The sequence below is a fragment of the Colletotrichum godetiae genome (genome assembly GCF_030913485.1).
Source record: "Colletotrichum godetiae strain CBS 193.32 chromosome Unknown BDP55scaffold_7, whole genome shotgun sequence".
In the NCBI taxonomy this organism is placed as follows: Eukaryota; Fungi; Ascomycota; class Sordariomycetes; order Glomerellales; family Glomerellaceae; genus Colletotrichum; species Colletotrichum godetiae.
In genome coordinates, this window is record NW_026851255.1 from 369,753 (window position 1) to 389,761 (window position 20,009).

The window sequence follows — 20,009 nt, forward strand, 5'->3', positions numbered from 1 at the left end:
GAATAAGGGGGATTCTGGGCCTTTTCTTTTGCTTTGCTTGATCTCAACATCCTAAGGTCGAAGCATCGCAGCCGGCTTGGATCAAACCACGGAATGTGGAGTTATTACACTACGCAGGCTTGACAAGGCAAGGCAATTCAAGAAACCCCACTGGAGAAAGACGAGAAGACGTGCTCTCTGTTTATCAATTGTCAGCAGAGAGAAGGGGGGGGATAGCAGCTCGCCATGTCGCCTGTGCGATATCTCATGTTCGGAGTCGAACGCCGCAAAGACCTCTTCCCGCCCAAACACCAATCCCCTAAATGCCGCCGATGACTGGAGATGAGGAGAGACGGAAAGGTTTCAGGGTTGAGCGGTATAAACGCAACGCAATTTTTTGACAAGACCCATTATCCGAAAAGTGATTTTTCTGATCCAGATCGAAGTTCCCCCCGTCTCAAGATTCCCCCCAAGCCAAAAAGCCTGGGTGTTGATTCGACGGTGATGTCATGACGGAAAGGGTGAATTGAACCCCCCGCTATCAATTGATCGCAGGTGCATATTATTATTCCATATGCCTCAATTCTAGACTGACCGTTGTAGATGGGTGTTTCTGCCTCTTCGAAAATGATGCATGATCAAACTTCCGTCGGTCATGAAGTTGCAATGTTTCTATACAACAATCATCTACTGCGGATGTCACAACTACAATTGCATCAGCCCCTCAATGGCTGAAGTAGAAGAGCTGAAGAAAACTGCCACGACATCACGCGCACGAGTACATCAAACCAAACTCAAGAAAGACAGTCCGAGATCATCACACTCTGTACCAAAACACATGAACTCCCGTTCCGTCATCTGGTTATACAAAAGCCCCCTCCACCAACCGTGAGCATGTATCGTGCAAAGTAGGAGCCGGACGTGTCAAGCTTCCACGGTCCCCTATACGCCCTCACCCAAGATTGGCGTACGAATAAGTTTCCTCTTCCCGATATATCACCTACGATCCTGTCCTTGATACCTCATGATTATCACAGATGCTGCCTTGATCTATGCAAGTGTGTACGGAGTAGCACCGTACGGATACCTGGCAAGGCAAGGTACCTTGGCAGGGGTGGGGCCCGTGAGTAAGGTGGATAGGGTCCCGTCCGCGCCCCGGCACGAATGTTCCCCCCCTCCGCCCACGGACCGGCGATCGCGTGTGTCAGTCGCAAAGGGGGGAAAAAAAGAAGGGAAACGGGAAGGGAAAGAGATCCGAACGCGGGTACCTGAAGGCTCGATGGGAAGGAACGCTACGGACTGCCGGTCCGAGGATGAAAAGAATAGATGGGATTTGAGAAACAGAAGTAGATAGACGAGAAGTCCGTCAAAGAAACATTCCTCCAAAAGAAAGCCCCAGAGTTGGGACTAATATACACCAAAAAAGAAGCACAAAACGAACGCTGTCCGAGGGTGCATACGGAACGGGTACGGGTACCATGACTCCCAATTAGGTCCGAGGGTTAGATTTTCTCACACGAGGTCCAGGTCCCGTCTCACTCTGTGTCTTCTTCGGTCCTTCGGCGCCGAAGAATCGGATCCTAGTGGATGAGGGCCCCCTGCCCCCATCGGAGATCTTTGTTTCTCCTCTCGGTTGGTATCTGTCGGTGGAGTATATCGTCTTTCATACCTACGGATAGACCAGCCAGCATCATGACGCAGCACGTGGCAAGATCGAATGTCATGGATCTCGCGCGCGCGGACATACGTCCGAAGTAAGAACACTTTCTGATGATAGAAGGGAAAGAAGACTCTGCAGCAGTCTACACATACATCATTTCGAATTTACGCCCATTGGGTGTAGGTTAAAAGTCTACATACTACCTAGGGCCAGACCGTCGCTGTCATAATCCTGGATCGCCGCTCATACCGCTTTACACACGCACGCGCGCACTGAAGGTATCCGTCTTTAGACGCCGATGCCAAACAAAAGAAAAAACCCGAATTAGAAAGAGAAAAAAAATGTTCCCCCAAGGACCAACACGGATCGACACATAAGAGTACACTGTTGACCGCAGCCATAAACCGGCGCCGTTGCCGTCTTAGTCCAATCGCCCAAAATCGGCTCGTGACCCGGCCAGAAAGAAAGGAAAGTAAACCGATTTTCTAGTCGAAGCGAAGTGTGATGTATCTCTCTCCCCTTTCTCTCTACTTCTCTCACGATGCAGATTTATCGCTCGAGTCCTGCTCGGGGTGGTAGTTGGTCTCCCCCAGCATCGCAGTCGGCTGCGTAGTCATAGCCGTCTGCGTGTTGGGCTGCGGTTGCGTCTGTACCGTGGGACCCGTGGGCTGTTGCGCCGGAGGTTGCGACGAAGATCGTGCCGCTGTGCCCGCGGTGGCGGCGTGGAGCCTCTGGTCCAACGTCTTCAGTGCCAGCGCTCTTCTCCGCTCCGCCTCGGCTCTCGCGCCGCCGGGTGCGCCCCTCTGTATGAAGTTGTTGCCTCGTCCGGATGGGACGTTGTCCGCGGAGAAGGGACTACATATCCGCATCGCTACCAACACCTCAAAGATCTGGGTTGAAAGCGTGGCGACGAAGGGCTTCACCGGCGCCGGGAAGAACTCGGCAAATGCAAACGTCTCGCTAGCGTCTCCACGGAGAGAATTCGGCTGGGAAGAGTCGAGGTCGGGGAAGACGGTCTTGTAAAAGCGGAGGTATGTCCAGCTCGTGAGCAGGCCGCTCACAGCAAGGGAGAAAGAGGCCGCCGTCAGAAGCGGTGTCAGAGAGAGGACAAAGACGATGCCGAGATATAACAGAGGGAATCGCGGAACTCGAAGGGAGAGGATGCCGCGGAACAGAGTAACAGTGTGCGCCGGGACGAGCTGACTGAATGCGACGAGGAAAGAAATCTGCATCGGGATCGTGCCGCCAATGACGGTCAGTCTGTCAGAAGCTTGATTAGTGTTGCTGGCGGAAAAAATAGGGGGGAGGTCACTCACGTCCAGCGCTCGTTTCTTGTCAGGGTAAAGAAGATGATCATGAGCGCAAAAGTCAGGACGTTGGGGATCAGCGCCGTGACGGCGACGAACTTGGCCAGCTCCGCCGAAGACCAAGCTCTCTCGAGGTATCTACCGCCTTGATAAATAGTGACCCCGGCGATTCCGAGCGTAAAGATGTTATTCTCGACCAGTGTTGAGGTCAAGAAGGTCCACGGATAAATAAGGGAGAGCTGAGGGATGAGCGTCAGGTACGGTATCACGATCTCGGATGTCGCGCTCCATTGACGATAGCGGATCGCGGCGCTCAGGAACGACTGCACGACAAGCACGGCGAGCAGAACCCGGGTGACCGGCGGTATGTTGATTCGGGGCGGCATTTTGGACAGCTTCCGTTCGGGGAGGACGTCGTCAACAGCTCATCTAGGTTGGGATCGTGAGTTGGGCAAGCTCGCTTTTTTGCCCTTTAGATATCTGGTTCCTGGAGCCTCACACAAGGGGACACTTGGACGTGAGTGGTAAGGCGTCCCGGGGTCGTTTCAGTGGGTCCCAGAGACGGATTAATAGTTATACCGAGATCAGAGATGAGCTAGTCCCGGCAGGGGGAAGAGCTGGAAGCTTGGCGCACGGGCCTTACAGACGGGACTGATTGGATCCCGTGGTCCATTTTGGCGGGTTCCCAGCAAAATTGACACGGGCAGCTTCTCTCCCCGGTTGCGATACGTACCTGAGAACCACGTTTCCCCGAGACTCCCTCTCGTGCCTCAAGTTCTCTCAACGATGTGTCTCTAACTGCCAATAACAACGTTAGGGATTGTCCTACATTGATGGGAAATCCTACGATGAATGCCAACTTGCGGCGGATCAGCAGATGAAAGGCCATACGAAATACCTAGGCGTGCTGGGTACACGAGAGGCAAATAGCGGCGCACAAGCAATAGCACAACAGGCCCCCGAGTTTTTCATCTGCAAGGCGATGAACGGGCTGGGAGGGGGGCGTGGGAGTGTTCCACTGGTGGATACAACGAGTCGTCGATGCGGTCGAAACGGGGAGATCTCGTGGTTCCATCCCTGCAGGGCTCCCAAGTGCACTTGGTTCGGTTGAACGCCAGCCCAGCCCGGCCGTGCCAGTCAGAAGCCGTCGTCCGCCCTTTCCCACAGGTGCCACCGTCCCGTCCGGCCTCTCGGCAGGAGAAAGCCTTGTTGTTGTTTATTGTCCTAGGCATGGCCATGAGCAAAGGGCCATTTCAACGACTCGTTGGGGGAATGTTGCGACAGATGGCAGACATGCCTTTCCCCAGCGCAAGCTGTGGCTAGCTTTGGGGAGAGCGCCACAGTGCCCAGGCGGCCAAGACTGACTCGAGAAAAGGGCCCCCTGGACGCCTTCGGACGGTGCCGCAAACCTCGGACGGGCTGCCCTAAGACAACCAAGAAAAGTGCCAGATCGCTCGTTTGCTTGACTAGGCTTTCTCGGCTAGGAGAGAGACGCCGTTGCGTTCGCTATGGCATCACTGAATGTCAGAGAGGAAACGAACTGTCAATCTGCGGTAATCGTCGCCACCCAACTTCCAACGAATCGATCGCTTGTCATCGTTGCAACGAATGTCAGCTTCCCCGAAGCCCAGTCCGCGGCTGGCGGCTCAAGTCCGACATACCCCTTCTCTCGTCATCTCAATACCTACCCCAGACGCTGCGGCGGCATTGCGCTGGGACACATGTCGCCATTGAAGCATAAAATCCGAAAACCAAGCAAATGACAACGGGCGATAAACAGCACAAGCGCCAGTACGGATATACTACGAATAGGCATCGTTTGAGTCTGTGCCAGGGTGCCAGGGTGATCTCTGTGAGAGCGTGCTGCCATTCCCAGGGGTGTTTCCGAACAACAAAACGTCGGCCAACGTTGACGGGATGGGGTTTGACCACAAAATGAGGTCCCATTCGGCTTGGCCTGATGTGCCGGTGTGACTGGCCAGCAGTGAGTGGTCACAGACAGGCGGTGGCAGGGGGGCCTGAAGAAGTCCCCGGAGCTATTAAAGATCGAAGGCCATGCAGCCATCACATCCTTGTCCACACCCACCCATGGCGCCTCGCAACCAGCGGTTCCCGCCAGGGAAGGCCCCTTGATGGGCAATGCCACGTACACACAAGAGATGACCTTTGCGGACAGACAGACGAGAGCTTGGTACAAAGTAGAGGGGAGAAGGAGCAGGATGGGAGGAGTTCTGAGAAAGACGATGGACGCCCGAATCGTTGACGACAGTGGCATTTCGTCCACCATACGACATTGACACACCCAAGTGCGGTAACAAGCCTCAAGACAAGAGAGGCTTGTTCCGGCTGTCTCGTCCGACTTCGACCTTGAGCGCGCCCCCAGCTGCTGTCATGATTGGTATCCCCCACTCGGCACCGTACCTTGCCTTGCTCATTCAAGGTTTGGCGGTACGTACATGACGGGTAAGAATTGGAAACAGACGACAAACCGCTGCCCATCTGCGCGGGCTGCAGCCCCAAGAGGCGCGGCCCTCTCTCGGCATTAGCCTCTAGGGCGGTGGCCGCATGGGGCAAAAAGAGAGAAAGAAAGCCATGTACGTATCGATTTGTGCATACAAGCTAAGCTGTGCCGCAATCAAGACGACGTTGGGCGGAGACGTCAGAACACACACAAGCACCAGTGGTCCAGTGCGCCAGACAAGCATAGTCCGGCGCTGGGAACTGATCCCGTTGCTCGTCTCGTCTTCCCTTCTTAGCCTGGCAAGCCTGTTTCTAAGGCGTGCTTCCGCGCGTGTCTGGCCCTGCTTTACCTAGTTGTGCACCCTTTGGTCGTGGAACAATGCTGGGGGCCAGGAACAGAACCAGGTTCACAAGACTGGGAATGTTCCTGGGTCTGGGGTGTGCACCTGCCGCCTGCGTGTCTCTTCTGATCTCCGACCGGTGAGGTGGAGATGGGTATCCGTAGCGGGATCAAGACGAAAGGGGGGGATGGATGGGGGATGCCGGAGCACGGAGGCAAGACAGTGGTCACTACCAGTGGTGATACAAAAACTGCATTCGATTGGCGCAGATGCGCTAGAAGCGACGTGCGGCGGCGCCCGCAATGGGCAGACATGACGGACGGCAGAGTCAGAAGTTTGAGCGAGCAGATCTGGTCTGGCTTTGCCTGGCGTGCGGCGTGCCTTGATCGAAGACATTGGAGGTTTTCGGGTTTTCCCATTGCTCCTAGAAACTGGGGAGTAGTCGCCTTACGTAAGGTGGGTTTTGGAGGGGGGGCTCAGATGTACAATAACTCCAGCCAATCCCGTGCATCGCTCTCCCGTCTTTGTACCTTGAAATGTATCTTTGGACTCTACGGATACAGATACGTACTCCGCTCTCCCTACCTGTGTCGCTGTCGGTACGGATCTGAGGACACTACGGAGCACCTTGAAAGTTCAACGTCTCTAGCCCTCTGTCCGTCCACGATCCAGCTGCCTGTATCCTTGATTCCTTACGTCTGTCAGTCAGGAAGAGCCCAGCATCCACTGTGCCTTGCTTGTTCTGGACCCCTGGAACCATCGAGGTTTTTTTCTTCTTTTCTTCTGATGCGGTCACGGGTGAACACTCGTCGATACGTACACCAGAACCCTACCCATCTGTGTACACCTTGGAAGCCATTCGCTTGCCCCGTGGTCAGTCAGCCAAACGACCAGAGATCGACACACACTGAGCAAGAGATTGAGCGCAATCGCGCACTTTGGATACCGAGTGCTATTTCGGATGCAAGTGAGCTAGGCAGAGGGATCCTTCCCCGATGCTCACATTGCACGACAGCATGGAGAAGCCTAGTGAGAAGCGAGCGACGCATTACTCCCGTTACTCCGTATCTACCTCGAAGATCGAGAAAGGCACGCACAGCCGGGCCCAGGCAAAGCACGAGGCAAAGGAGGGCAAGAGAAGAGAGGTAAATGTACTGTTACGCATGCGCGAGTATGAGACGGTACTTGGGACAAAGCGCAAGGGGCGGCTTTGTGACTGGGTGTCAGGACCACCTTCAAAGTGCCCCAAAATGTGGCTCTCCCGGGAACCCTGTCTTGAGTAGCAGCCCCAAACACCACACCCCGAGTTCGACGGACCACAACAACAAATTGATGGACGGGGACCACGGGATTAGCAGAGAATTATCGTTTTCTCGAAGGCTGCCCGCCCCTTCTGCCTCCTCCCCTCCCCAGACAACAATTTTCTCTGGGTCCTCCCCTGACCTTTATGGTGAAAGACTTCCATCGCCTTCGAGTCGGTCGTTTCCTTCTGCCCGACACCCCAACAGCTTTGTTTTCTCTCTTGTCGAGACAGCCGCGGTTCGAAACATGGCAAAGTATTGGGAACAACGGGGCAAGTCAAAGGAAGTGCCTGCCGTCTCGTCATTGTCGTTACCGTCGCGGCTGGCTCAGATTTCCAATGGGATCGCTGACTGGCTAGTGATTTCGAGGAACGGTCCAAGAGGCACGCTGAAGGTTAAGTACCTTGGATCATGCACTTTGGGGCCTTGGAGCCGGCTCCACACCCGCCCGACATGTGCGGTACGTACCTCGTAGGTAGGTAAAGGTATGCTTGTTCCTCCAGCTCCCGTCCCAGTTGATGGGAGAAAGTGTGGGAGTCTCCCTAGATTTCGTGTCTTGGTTGATGCTGGCTTTGCGCTCGTTCGTTCATCAGTCTTTTGCCTGGGACTTGCAAAGCCTCGACCAGGGTCCAGGGCCTCAGGCTGGTCCCTTTCCCTTTCCTCCCCCCTACCCCCCGTCTGGCGAGTTCCCTGCTGCTCCTGATCCGACTGCGACAGGTGTGTGTGCGCATGTGTGCGTGTGTGCGCCGCCTGCAACTGCATCGTCGTGCCGCTGCACCGATGGGGACGGAGGCATTCATCGGGTCGTTGGCGGTCGCGGTAGTGTCGAGGGCACCACCGTACCGTCCGGCACCTTGAGCAGAGAAAAGAAAGCTGCTGGTGATCGACGGGACGGCGGTAGGCAGGTAAGTTTATGGGGTGAGTGCATCAGCTACTACCATCTTAGTAACCTAGGTAAGGTATTGGTAGTGTATCCGTACTGCGGTGTATTGCAAGGTACGGGCAGCAGTAGCGAAAATGCCACTGCCAGTTCCATGCGCACTTCGGCTTCCATCCGTCGTCAAATGCTGCGCGGGTGGCAGCTAAAAACAGTGAGTGCAAGCAATGCGGAGGCGACGCCGCGACGCCGCGACGCAGAGAGCGAGAAAAAGCGTATTGTGCTCATCCCGTCATGCCCCGGTCCCAAGTCCCAGTTGTACCTTAGTCGCAGTCGCAAGTGTCAGCCCAGCCAGGTCTCTGTCTCTTTCTCTCTCTTGAGTTCTGAATCTTGACCAGGTGTCTCTCCTCTTCCTCGTCCTCCATTCCATCCATCCATCCATCCATCCATCCATCCTCCTCCTCCTCTTGCTGCACTGCTAGCCCCCCCCCCCAGTCAGTCATAGGCAGTCCCCTACCTTAGTCGCTAGTCCAGTCAGTGCCCGCCATTGAATCCAACTGGGCTGCTGGCGCTAGCGCCACGCCTCACGCCTGGTCTCGCCTAAACAAGGTACGTAGGCTACGTACCGCCAGATTCAGATTCGCCCATCCTTCCATTTCATCCACTCTTGCGGGCTTCCTCAATCTTCAATCTTTCCTCATCTTGAATCGACGACTGCAAAAAACCGCTTCCCCCTCGACCAACGACGCCAGCAAAACGCGCCCACGAAGGCTCTCACCGAGTCCCCCATCGAAACGTCTTACAGAAATCTCCTTCAATCACGCCGCCCACAGCGGCGCCGAGCGGCATGGTCACCAAGGAGTACCTCGACTCGGACAGAGTCAACTTTCTCGTCTGGAGGTGAGTTCACCCTTTTTGCGTCTCACCCACTCCCGCCCGCCGCACCTCCACGCACAATCGCGCCTCACTCATCTCACGCCCTCTGGCTTCAACCTCTCATGAATTGGCTCTCGACCGACGGCCTCGCGCCCTCATGCTATCGCTGACATGCTGACTTTGACTCTCCTCTCAGGTATCTCTTGGAAGGCAGTACGTGACAACCGTCTGGGTACAGCCAGCGACAGCTGGTGGTGGTGGGCCACGGGCTTTTTTTTTCTGACGATTGCAGACTACCGAGAAACCGCAGCCAAATTCCAGAAAGAATGGCACATTCAGCAACCTCATCGCCATTTTGATTTCGCAAATCACGTCAAGAGTCACGCTTTGGTGTCCGTCATCAACAAAGGCCTCTGCTACCATGCCCTCGAGAGAGAGCATGCGAAGAAATTGGTAAGGCATTGTGCTCCACTCGGCCTTCCCTCCCCCCCTTCCCTTCCGCGTCATGAGCAACCGGTGCACCCCGAGTCGGCGGCGAGACGGACGGGTGGGTGTGTGGGAAATGTGCGAACTCTGGCAAACTAACATTTTCTCTGCGCGTGCAGGTGCCTCCAGATGCTGCGGCTGCGGCCGAAGCACTGCAGGTGGGGTTGTTTGGGCCATTGATCGTTCAACCGCCTCAAAAGATTGAGGAGGATGAGGACGCAGATGGAGAGGTGGACGACACAGAGATGGAGGTCGAAAACACTCGGAAACGCCAATTTGACAGCCGGCCACAACAGCAGCACATGGTGAATGGCGGCTCACCCAGCAAGCGGCCCAGGCTTAGCAATGGGTATGAGAGCACGAACGGGGCGGATGCAGCCACGGACCCCATGGAGCTAGACAGCCACGGCGACAACAACCACGCCTATCCGTCACCTCTGGAAGGCGAGCAAGCTCCGACGCCCACCCCGAGAACAGATGGCCCGGAGCAGGGCACGCAGGTCGACAAAGTCGAGGAGTTGGCTACGGAGACGACATTTCTTCGATTAATGCCCGATGACAGCAGCAACAGCGCCGGTGCCACCAATAACGCTCGCGACGGCGGCGCCCCAACGACTTTGACTACCACTGCTGCAAGCGCAGGCGGCCCCGGAGCTTCGCCCTCGCCAGCCAACGGTGAAAACGCACCCATCCTGTTGCGCTGCGAGTGGAACCCAAAGGACCCATCAATCTTGGCGGCTGCTGGAACCGATGCGCTAGCCCGTATTTGGACACTCTCACGTTCAAGCACAATGACGCCCACTCCAGCTCCCGAACCCGACGGTCACGTGCATGGTGTACATCGCCCGTTCCATAGTCTCATCGACGACGAGACTCCCAGGACAGCCACAGTAGGTCAACTTGCTTGGAATAGTGGGGGAACGGCCATTGCCATTGCCATCGAACATGGCGACAAGGCGTCTGTCCACATCTGGGCAAAGGACGGTTCTCACGTCGACAAGTTCGACGTCTCGGACCCTCCCGTGATCAAGCTCCGTTGGAGCCCGAGCGATGCAGCCCTTCTCGCCATTGCGCCCGATAACAGCAACGCAAACGGACCTGGCGGCGCTCTGGTCACTGTCTATCACTCCCTAACGTCCAACACATTGTCCTATTTCCTGCCAAATCACGACTTGCTCAGCTGGCCACTGGATGCTGCGTGGACTAGCGAAACAGAGTTCCTCCTCACTGGCGGAGACGTCATGTTGTCACTGAAGTGCACGGAGACGGCCATCGTGCCGAACAAGAAGTTGGAGAGCCGGGAGGACGACACATTTACTCAGGTTGTCTATGACCGGCGATCAAAACTTTCCGCTACGGCGAGCGACAAGGGCATCCTGGACGTAAGTGTCCCGAAACGCCTGTGCCATGAGAGTTCAGCTGACTCAACCTTTTAGCTTTGGGACGAAGATGGTCACCGCCGGTCAATAACGGCCCACTCTGGGGCGATCACGGCGGTACAGTGGCAGCCCCTTCCGGACGATGCCAACGTGCCGGAAGACGAGCGATTGATCGCATCTGGAGGCGATGATTGCGCCATCATTATTTCCAACGCCAAGGACTCTGAGCCAGGAAAACCAAGGTCCATTCTGACCATGGAATCGCCCATTGTCTCGATTGCATTCACACCAGATGGCGCCTTCATCGCCGGAGCCACGGCTGGTCGGATTCTGATCTGGAAGGTTGGTGAACAGCACACGATGCCAAGGGCGAGTTGGAGCAGATCGCCGCATCCCGGATGGCTCAGCCCCAAGGCGAGCTCGGAGCCAGAGGACGAGGATGAGCACTGTTTGTGCTGGGACGCTGACGGACAACGGCTCGCATATGGAGCCAACAGCAGAGTAAGTCATACCTTGAGGTCTCGTAGTGCGACCTGGTGCTAACTCTGCGCAGCTGGCTGTTATCAACTTCCGTCGGTAGACGAAAAACGAGATTCTGTGCCCTTTGGTACACGTGAAAAGTCGTTCAAAGCATTCCAACGGAGTGTTAGACGTTATAGAGACTCGGTACTCCAACCACCAAGCAGCCGAGACCCTCCGAGGGAGAGGAACCAATGCCCAACCTCCGAGGGTATCCTTACCAGACGATCCTGTATCGTGCATTTACCACTTTCGAATTTTGGCAGTAATCCGGCGTCGCGGCGGTGTTGTTGATCGATGATTTCAGACAGGCCCCCAACAAACGGCGGGGTTAGGGCGGGGAACTGGCTGCCTTCTTGCATACGCATACCTTATCTCACATTACAACTGAAGCTTCTGGAAAGGACGACTGGCGTCTGCGTTGGTTTAGATGTCACCGTGGTAGATGATTTCGGTCTCTTGTTCCTCTGGTTGACTGACTGTCACCCAAACGGACTCGTGTCCTTGCAGCGGAGGAGGAATACTTACTTGACACCTGAGGGGTCAGCACGTTGTACACTATGCCTGTATATACCAAACGATATGGAAAAGGGAAATTATGACTCTTTACTGGTTCATGCTGGTCTGATTTGTGTGTGATTTCACCTTGTCCTAGTGAAGGGCTCTGTGGAATGACTCTGCGGTGCAAATTTGGAGGTATCGTGAGATAATCAGGATTGACAGCCTCTGATAAGATGCAGTTGTCGTATAGGTCCATGCGTGAAGAACTCTCTATCGATGAGTTACTTATTTTCATCGCGGTTTTATGCACACAGACGGCATGCGGCTCCAAAAATTTTTGCTCTTCAGGGTAAGATACGTTGTCGAATCACCGGCAGCTTGGTTAGACGTGACACAAAAATGGCAACTCGCGGCTTTCCTTTGGCTCGACCGCCCGCCGCCCCCGCATCGGATCCGGACGGGGGAGAGGCGGAGGGGGAGGGGGAGGGGGAGGGGGAGGTGAATGGAAGGGAAAGGGGAGACCCAGCCACACCTGCTGGCTAGGTTGCGAGCCAGCCCGGCAGCGCCTCCTCATCCGTGCCCCGCACGTGTGAGTGAGTGCGTACTTTGTCCATTACCAACGACGTCCCGTCATATTTCATCCGTGCGCGTCCGTCGTTCCCCCTCTGATTGCAAAGAGGGTTATCTATCAATCCTATTGTGCCAATCTAAACCCGCCCTCGACTACGAAGAAGAACGCATTGTTTCTTTTTTTTCTTTTTCTTTTTCTTCCCTTACTCGTCGTGGACTCGAAGATTACAACTGATCGAGGTATTTGTGTCTCACTTAGATCCGGCATATTGATCTCGCGAGATCTCGACGGTGCTTGACGAATCTTTCTTTTTGACCAACAGGTTCAAGTGAGCGAGGCGACTGACTGAGTGCGAGTTGGGAGGAATTTGAGGTGAACTGCAAAGGCAGGAACGACCGACCTCACGACGCCTGACGTGCCTAATCGACCTCGAAATCCAAGAGCTCTCACCACCACTTTACAACTTTCTCTCATCTCTCACTCATCCCACATACAACACCCACCCAAACCACCCTCTCATACGAAAAAATGTCAGCACCATACTACACCCCCCAACGACCGTACTTCCCCCCTTCAAACCACCCCTCGGCATCCTCTTCCACCTCAACCTCTCGTCCCGGCGGTACCACATCAGGAGCAACGCCCTCCTTCACACCAGCCATGCGCGACCGCCAAGCCCGCGGAAAGGACCCGTACTCTCCGCACGACAGCCCATCAGACTCTGATCTCGAGTTTGATGGCCCCGGCGGGGGCTCGCCTTCGAGGAGCGGGGTGGGGAGGTTGGGACACCTTGGTCCGGGAGGCGGACATCACGGTGGTGGTGGTGGTGGTGGTGGGATGTTGACAGGAGGTGTTGGAGATGGCGATTCCCACGAGGTCAGGAGACGGAAGCTCTGGGCTGTTGCTGTGCTTGAGGATCCGGAGAAGTTGGCCATGTATGCGTGTAGTCGCGGAGACGTGAGTATTTTGATTATTCCCTTCCCTTCCTTTCTTTCTCATATGTCAACGCCCCAGCCTTCACGTACTCTTCATACTAAACGAATATCTCTGTGCTGATCCAACACCCCTTTCGCAGAGCATCCCAGGCACCCGCCTTCACTTCACCCGCATGCTCTGCGGTTTCGACGAGGAGCCGACGCTGCTGCAGCAGCATCAGCAGCAGTCGGACCACCGCAAGGCATCGTCGTCTTCGGCGCGGCGGGATCCGAGACGGCGGAGCGCTGGAGGGGACCGGATGGGTCGTCATTGATCGGGGAAGGACATTTCTACCTTTTTACTCTTTTAACGGCCTTTCTTCACTTGCGACTTGGGGAGTGTGTGTGTGTGTGGGCGATGGGCGGGGCATGGCGTCGGGACTTTTGAATTTTGAATTTTGGGGGGGGGGGGGGGGGGGGGTTCTTTTTTGAAGGATTGCTGTTCTTCACGACGGCCTGCTCTGCCTTGGGTGTCAACTCGTGGACGATCCTTGCCCATGGCTGAGAGGGTGTGGTAGAGAGACTCCCCTTCAAACACTTCTCTCAGAGAGCTTGCTTCGGGTTCTGGAAATGAGGAAATAGGGGAATGTCACGGAGTAATGGAGTTACTACGCCTCGCATCGTTAAACCCACATTCTCAATTCATACAAACTACAACGAACTCACGACAAGGCACAGATCCAGGTCGGATATCTCAACATGTGGAAAAAAAGGGATTGTATGTCGGTCTTCCCGCTGGTATCCGCACCGGATCAGCCAGCTGACCTAAAAGAAGCTATGTAATTCTTTCTCTCTCCCCTCCGACCATTCTCCAAGGTCCTTCTCAATAAGGATACAATCCGGAACCTTTTGGTTCATCATAATTACACGAATGGGCATTCCCGTATCGATACAGGTTTGCCGTGGTTCAATGTGCAATCGTTTTAGACCCCTGGTTTGAATCCAAAAAGGGGGGTGTGTGTGGGCAGTAGTAATAATAGTGAGAAGGAAAAAAAAGGGAAAAGCACCGCCAACTCCGAATAATGCAATGATCTAGAATATCCAATGAACCTCTCCTACTTGTTCACGTCCTGTATTTCCCTCCTCGAGCTGTTCCAGGTTACCTTTTTTTTTTTTTAAGCATACCTGGCGCTCTGAGTCCTGTTCATCTCCCACCCCCCGTTCTGATAGGGGTCACCGCCATGATAAGGCGGCGGCGCACCAGGACGCGTAGCAGCCGGCGGCGGCGGAGGGATGTTGGGATTACTCCACGCACCCCCTCCGTAGCCGTTCCCGTAGCCGTTCCCGTTCCACCCGCCATTGTGCGCCATCGCCGGCACAGGCACGGGCTTGAGGCGCTTCGCCCTCTGCCGGCTCCTGCTCCGCCGGCACGCGCCGCAGATGCAGCTAAACAAGACAATGAGGATCAAGAGGCCGACGACGACGACGACGGGGATGAAGATGCCCTTGTTGTTCTGGATCCAGTCCATGATCTCGGTGCCGGCGTTGGCGCCCTGGCAGGCGCCGTTGGAGCACTTGCCGCCGCCGGTGCACGACGTGCCGTCGAGGAAGTTTTGGTTCATCGTCACGCAGGCGCCGTTGCCGATGCTGGGGACGTTGCAGGAGATCATGCAGTCTGAGCTGCCGCTGTTGCACGAGGTCACTGAGGTGGAGTTGGTACGCGAGCCCCAGGCTGTCTTGCATTGTTGGTCGCGGGAGGTGCACTGTCCAGAGGCGCAGGTGAGGCCCTCGCCAGAGTTGCCGCAGGTATCGCCGTCAGCCTTGTGCTCGTCGCTGGGGCAGGTTGATGATGAGCCGCTGCAGGTCTCTTGGGGGTCGCAGGAACCGGTGCTCGTTCTGCATACGGTACCGTTGGAGGCAAACTGGCACTGGCCGTTGCAGCAGTCCTCGTTGGCGGGGTCGCAGACTGATCCGGTGGTGAACTTGCACGTCGTGGGGTTGCAGCATCTGTTGCTGCCGCAGCCGGATGTGCCACCGCAATCGCAGTCTTCGCCAGACTCAACAATGCCGTTTCCACACTGGCTTCCGGTGATGGTGTTGACGTTACGGTTGTTGGTCAGGCAAGACGACTTGACCTGGTTGCGGAGGAGACCGGAGCAAATGTTGCCGATACTGCAAGGGGAGAATGCCGTGATGCCGGTGCCGGTCGACGGGTTCATAATATAGGTGCCACCCGCAGGGCAGGTGCTGGAGCTCAGGGGGCAGCACCGCTGCATATCGGAATCGCCATTGCTGCAAGTGTCGGAAGTGCAGTCGTGTACGGCACCAAAGGTGTGGCCGACCTCGTGAGCGATAACCTGCCACTCACTGGGCGTCTGAATCACTACGTTGGCCGATGCAACCGTCTCGTTGTTACTGCCGCTGCCGGAGGTTTGGGCTCCATCGGTACAGGCCTGTCCCAACCACGCCAGACCGACAGCGGAATCAGTGCCGCAGGTGCTCAGAAGCGTCCAGAAGGCGTTGTCGTCGTTGGACTTACCACGCCACGCCGAGAAGAGGTTCAGACGATCGGTAATCGTGACGCTGCTGCTGCAGGCGACGTTCCATGGGGCGGTCGAGCTGGCCTGTCCAGGGCAGTTGGCATCGCTAATTGTGAGATTCTGGATTCCGAGTGAGATGTTGAATGTGCTCTCGTACACCTCGGAAGCGGCGTTGATCACGTCGATGATGTTCTGCCTGACGGCCTGCGTTGAGTTGAAAGCGGCGGTGTAAGTACAGTCGGTAGCGACGCCGAGGAGGGCGATCTTGCGCGTCGTCGGGCATCCGTTGGTTTGTCCAATGGTGGAGACGAGGTTGACACCTGCACCGTTGTTACCGGTGCTGCCGTCAATCTGTCTGCCGAAGATGTTGCGTCCGAAGAGAGAGTTTGATGGCACGGACTGCAGGGGTTCGGCATCCCGCGCGTCAAAGATCTTGTAGTCGGTGTTGAAGTCCAAGCTGTCCGAGTTGCATGAAGACCGGCCGAAAATTTCCCGCTTCTTTTTCAGATCCTCACGGTCGGTCCAGTATTCGATGATATCCGAGTCCCTCCAGACCACCATGTACTCGTCGGGGTTCCGGCCCTTGCCCGGAGCGTCGGGGTCCTCTCGGTGCTTGCGCGCATGGTAGTTGGTTCCGGTCTGAATTCGGTGGTGGTCGTCGTCGATCCGGAAAGCGCCCTCGAAAATGGGTTCTGCGCCGTCTCGGTGTACCGTGATTCGAGCCCATCCAGCGTGCCTCCAGTCGTCGGGGCTTCCCTCATGGCGAACGAATGCCTTTCCCCTGAATACCCGGTGCTCTAACCTGTCGACAGTTTCTGTGGTATGGATCTTGCCGTCGTGGCCCATGTAATTCACTTGCAGATTGTTGTGGAGAATGTCATCGTTCGGTTCCAGCGCAAGGCGTATTTTCTGCTGCTTGTCGTGTATGGAGAAGGTGAGATCGAAGTGCGAAAGGGCGTGGCAGTGTTGTGAAGGGGAGTGGAAGACGGCATCTTCAAGGATGGTGACATAACTCAGCGGATTGCGCTGTGTCGAGTGTGCTGTCCGCCGTCGTCAGTATGCATCGTCGTACAAACGTCACTTGCCCATACATACCAAAAACACTCTGTGGAAGAGCCGCGAGGCCGGCAAAGGCGGCAGCTATGGTTCTCAAGGAAACCATGGTATGTGGTGGTGTCCCCGCAAACGGGGTGAGGCTCAGAGAGGCCTCTCACTTGTGGTGTTGCGTAAGCCTCTCGAATAGGGGAGATTGAGCGTAAGAGAGAAAGAGGGTCTGGTCGGTTTGCGATCGTCCTTAAACCACTGTTGTGCCCGCGTCGCACCGCGTTGTTCCGGGTGTCTTCCAAAAGAGAACAAATACACACACGAAGACGAAGGGATGACGAACAAAAAAGGCAACTAGACAGACGGCAAAGTAATAAAACAAGAATGAACGAATGGAGAGTGGTGGACGGGGAAAAGAAGGTGGAAAGTCCGGGTGCTGGCGGCCGTTCGACGGGTGACGGAAGAGGAGAAGCGCCAGTGCTCAGGAACTTGCGGATGTGGGATTCCTCGGGGGGCGTGTGGTAGTGGCACACACGCCGTACTGCAGAGTGAGAGTCCACTGCAAAAGAGTGAGGTGTGCGAGTGTGAGATGAACGGTGGATTGCGCAACACGATCTCTTGGTACGGGGGCGTGGACCAACTGTATTGGAGCTCGAGAGGTGCTGTGGATTCCAGAGGCGGGCTGGGCGACGTCTTGGTAGCTCTTGGCTTAGTGCTACTCGGCGACGCGGCAGTGGCAACGCCAATGTCCAAGTATCCTCGTGGGGGCTGGGACAATGCACCCGGTAGCGTCCCTAGCAACCAACCCGGTTTTTGTGTCTGTATCTCTCGGTATGTCGTGTTGAGTACGGAGTACGGTGCAAGAGAGAGAGAAATAGTTACTGCGTAAACGACAGTCCCGAAAGGGGGTTGGGTTGGGTCGGGTGAGTGAATCAAGGTTGCGGGATGAGTTCTATTGTGGCTCTGCACACTCTTTTCTCTCCTCTCTAGACTCCTGACTGGCTGGTGATGTACGGAGTACAGAGTACTCTTATCCAGGACCAGGGGAGGAGAAAGAAGCCTGGGAGGATGTCAGGATGGGAGAATGGTTCGGATTCTGTGTCCCTGTTTCACTGTTAGTTGCTGACAACCTTTTGGCAACGGAAAGCCGCCAGATGCCAATTAATTCTGCGACCCGGTCGATCGCACCCCTCTCTCATCGACCCCGAGCCCATGGACGCCAACACGGGCGCTACGCTGAACGCTGCGCTTGCTTTGCTCGCTCGCTCTCGTGATCCCTCCCATCCACCCGGGCTGGCTGTCACTGACACCAACGTTCCCAAAAAGGAATAACGAGAAGGACTGGGGCCACCAAGAGAAGAAGAAAAAAGAAATGGCCGAAGAACCCGCCGTCCGTAAGCCTGATTCCGGTCCGACCAAGACCGCTGACGCAGAAGCCGGCATCGGGCTCTGTTTACTTTGCAATGTTTGCGCTATAGTTCGTCTAATGGCGCTGACCGACATATGCACGCAATGATTCAGGCTCATGCAAGAATAGGAAGACACACAGAGAGAGGGAGAGGAAAAACCTTCGTTCCAACATACCTCTTTGATGCCGGCACCAGCAAGTGGGATGCGGGTGCGTGCGTGCGTGCGTTCGTAGCGAGAGGGGGGGAATCCCGGCGTCGAAAGCCAAGATGCTCCTTTCCCAGGGATCTGACACTGTCCTCGTCTGAGCTGAGGCACGAGGAGAAGGAGGACCGTTGGAGTTCCAAGTCCCGCGAATACCTGCTCCAATTCCCGTGAATGTAGAGGGGGCACTGGCCTAGCAAGGCAATGGAGCCGATGAATGGAGGGGCGAGGGATGTGATGGGATGGGATGGCAGCCCTGGGAAAGATGTAGGTATCGGGCTGAGCAATTGGCAGCGTGTCAGCGTTTTCTCTGAGGATTCTCTGTCACACTGAGTGGTGGTGTCACTCGTCAGTGGTGTATGTATGTGTGTTGGGTTTCCCTTGACAGAGGGGGATCCCTACACCACCTAAGGTACCTAGTGTGTAATCGTGAGGTGTGAAGTGTGAGGTGAGGTGGGCTATTCTTAGCTTGTGCTGTTATAGACAGAATACGTACCTTTGTTCTGGAGGTGAGTTGAAATGGTCTTTTTTTTTTTCCCCTTTCCCCCAAGTCCAAACCCTTGGCTCCAAGTTGCGACCTTCTTCCCGTTGTGTGTTTCAGAGCCCCGATGGAATGGCACGCTGGACCAGGTAGTCTGCGAAATAGGGCGCTTTCTCGGCCAATGGCAACTACCTCACGCTTGGAAAGGGTTTCTGTCGAGAAATGATGCTGCGATAGCAAATCCGAGTGAGGGGTTCTCGTGCCTTGATCAATTTGGCGAGAGTAGGTATGGAGTAGTAGAAATGTCGAGATCTCTATTGCGTTTCTGTAAAGCCTCAAAAGACAAAAGTACAATCTGATCTGAATATTCGTCCTTCTGGTAATGCATGCACCCACGATAGTTTAAGTATTTTCCTCTCTTCCTTCCGGGAATCTTGGAATGTTGCCCGATTTTCTTTGACACCGTGGAACGAACGAAATTTGTGGATCATTCGATTGCGCCGATACTGCCATCTTCCTTGGCTTCCTTCTTCTCTGCCACCTTTTTCCCATGCCAAACACTCTCGTCTGCACTGTATCAACAGTATCTAGCCGGTCCTTTCCCTTTACCCCCCCGCCCGCGCGCGTCGGACGGGACGGCCTTGGTGCTTGGATAGTATCCAGTCTGCTCAGGTTGTTCTGCCACTCCCATGGGCCATTCATTCACCACCGAAAAAAATCAAGTAAGCTTATTGAAGCTTACGTCTCCCTCCCCCCTCTCTATACACTGGGTCCCTGACTTTTCGGGAGGCTGAGCAGGGCTTGGCTTAGAGTTCTCTGACGGAGCCAACTCTGTCTTGGAGATGGGTGGTTCGGGACCGCTAAACCTAATTTGGTTTCTTGTCTTTTCGATGTCACTCATCTTTGTTTTGCCAGGCTCGCTCAACTTGCATGGGTTTTCAATTCCGCTGTTTTTCATCCCATCTAGTTAAGTTTACCAGTAAGAGAAGACTGCTACACCTAGGCACGCACCCGAGACAGCTTGGTCCGGTACGAATTGCCTATACCTAGCTCTCAGGGTCTCAAGCGAAGTGGTATTCAAAGTTGCAACCAGAAGAACCCCCAGAGCATGATTAAACCTCCCGCGTACAGGGCATGGGAATGGATGACAGAGTCCCAAAAC

At 55.4% G+C, this 20,009-nt stretch overlaps 7 protein-coding genes across 7 annotated transcripts; 4 read left to right on the forward strand and 3 right to left on the reverse strand.

Annotated features, from left to right (window-relative positions):
* Positions 1–1,748: 1,748 nt before the first annotated feature.
* BDP55DRAFT_575641 (eukaryotic integral membrane protein) lies at positions 1,749–3,431 on the reverse strand. The gene is made up of 2 exons (XM_060570776.1): positions 2,956–3,431; positions 1,749–2,899 (listed from the first exon to the last, which is right to left on the reverse strand). The coding sequence occupies exons 1-2, from the start codon at positions 3,330–3,332 to the stop codon at positions 2,176–2,178; spliced, it is 1,101 nt and encodes a 366-aa protein (XP_060433470.1). The 5' UTR covers positions 3,333–3,431; the 3' UTR covers positions 1,749–2,175.
* An 801-nt stretch (positions 3,432–4,232) lies between these two features.
* BDP55DRAFT_378368 (uncharacterized protein) lies at positions 4,233–5,429 on the reverse strand. The gene has a single exon (XM_060567142.1). The coding sequence runs from the start codon at positions 5,231–5,233 to the stop codon at positions 4,631–4,633; it is 603 nt and encodes a 200-aa protein (XP_060433471.1). The 5' UTR covers positions 5,234–5,429; the 3' UTR covers positions 4,233–4,630.
* A 1,178-nt stretch (positions 5,430–6,607) lies between these two features.
* Positions 6,608–7,557, forward strand: BDP55DRAFT_378381 (uncharacterized protein). Its single transcript, XM_060567143.1, has one exon. The coding sequence runs from the start codon at positions 6,897–6,899 to the stop codon at positions 7,521–7,523; it is 627 nt and encodes a 208-aa protein (XP_060433472.1). The 5' UTR covers positions 6,608–6,896; the 3' UTR covers positions 7,524–7,557.
* Positions 7,558–9,106: 1,549 nt separating this feature from the next.
* On the forward strand, positions 9,107–11,364 carry BDP55DRAFT_378386 (WD40-repeat-containing domain protein). Its single transcript, XM_060567144.1, has 3 exons — positions 9,107–10,669; positions 10,724–11,167; positions 11,220–11,364. Exons 1-3 carry the CDS (start codon positions 9,533–9,535, stop codon positions 11,244–11,246), a joined length of 1,608 nt encoding a protein of 535 aa, XP_060433473.1. The 5' UTR covers positions 9,107–9,532; the 3' UTR covers positions 11,247–11,364.
* A 1,638-nt stretch (positions 11,365–13,002) lies between these two features.
* BDP55DRAFT_651570 (uncharacterized protein) lies at positions 13,003–13,611 on the forward strand. The gene is made up of 2 exons (XM_060574063.1): positions 13,003–13,214; positions 13,333–13,611. The coding sequence occupies exons 1-2, from the start codon at positions 13,095–13,097 to the stop codon at positions 13,504–13,506; spliced, it is 294 nt and encodes a 97-aa protein (XP_060433474.1). The 5' UTR covers positions 13,003–13,094; the 3' UTR covers positions 13,507–13,611.
* Positions 13,612–14,346: 735 nt separating this feature from the next.
* Positions 14,347–16,873, reverse strand: BDP55DRAFT_628330 (disintegrin; the record flags this gene model as incomplete). Its single annotated transcript, XM_060571886.1, has 2 exons — positions 14,347–16,751; positions 16,807–16,873. 2 exons carry the CDS (start codon positions 16,871–16,873, stop codon positions 14,347–14,349), a joined length of 2,472 nt encoding a protein of 823 aa, XP_060433475.1.
* A 266-nt stretch (positions 16,874–17,139) lies between these two features.
* On the forward strand, positions 17,140–18,087 carry BDP55DRAFT_628331 (uncharacterized protein; the record flags this gene model as incomplete). The annotated part of the gene is made up of 5 exons (XM_060571887.1): positions 17,140–17,271; positions 17,303–17,586; positions 17,652–17,678; positions 17,774–17,869; positions 17,910–18,087. The coding sequence occupies 5 exons, from the start codon at positions 17,140–17,142 to the stop codon at positions 18,085–18,087; spliced, it is 717 nt and encodes a 238-aa protein (XP_060433476.1).
* Between the last annotated feature and the right edge of the window lie 1,922 nt (positions 18,088–20,009).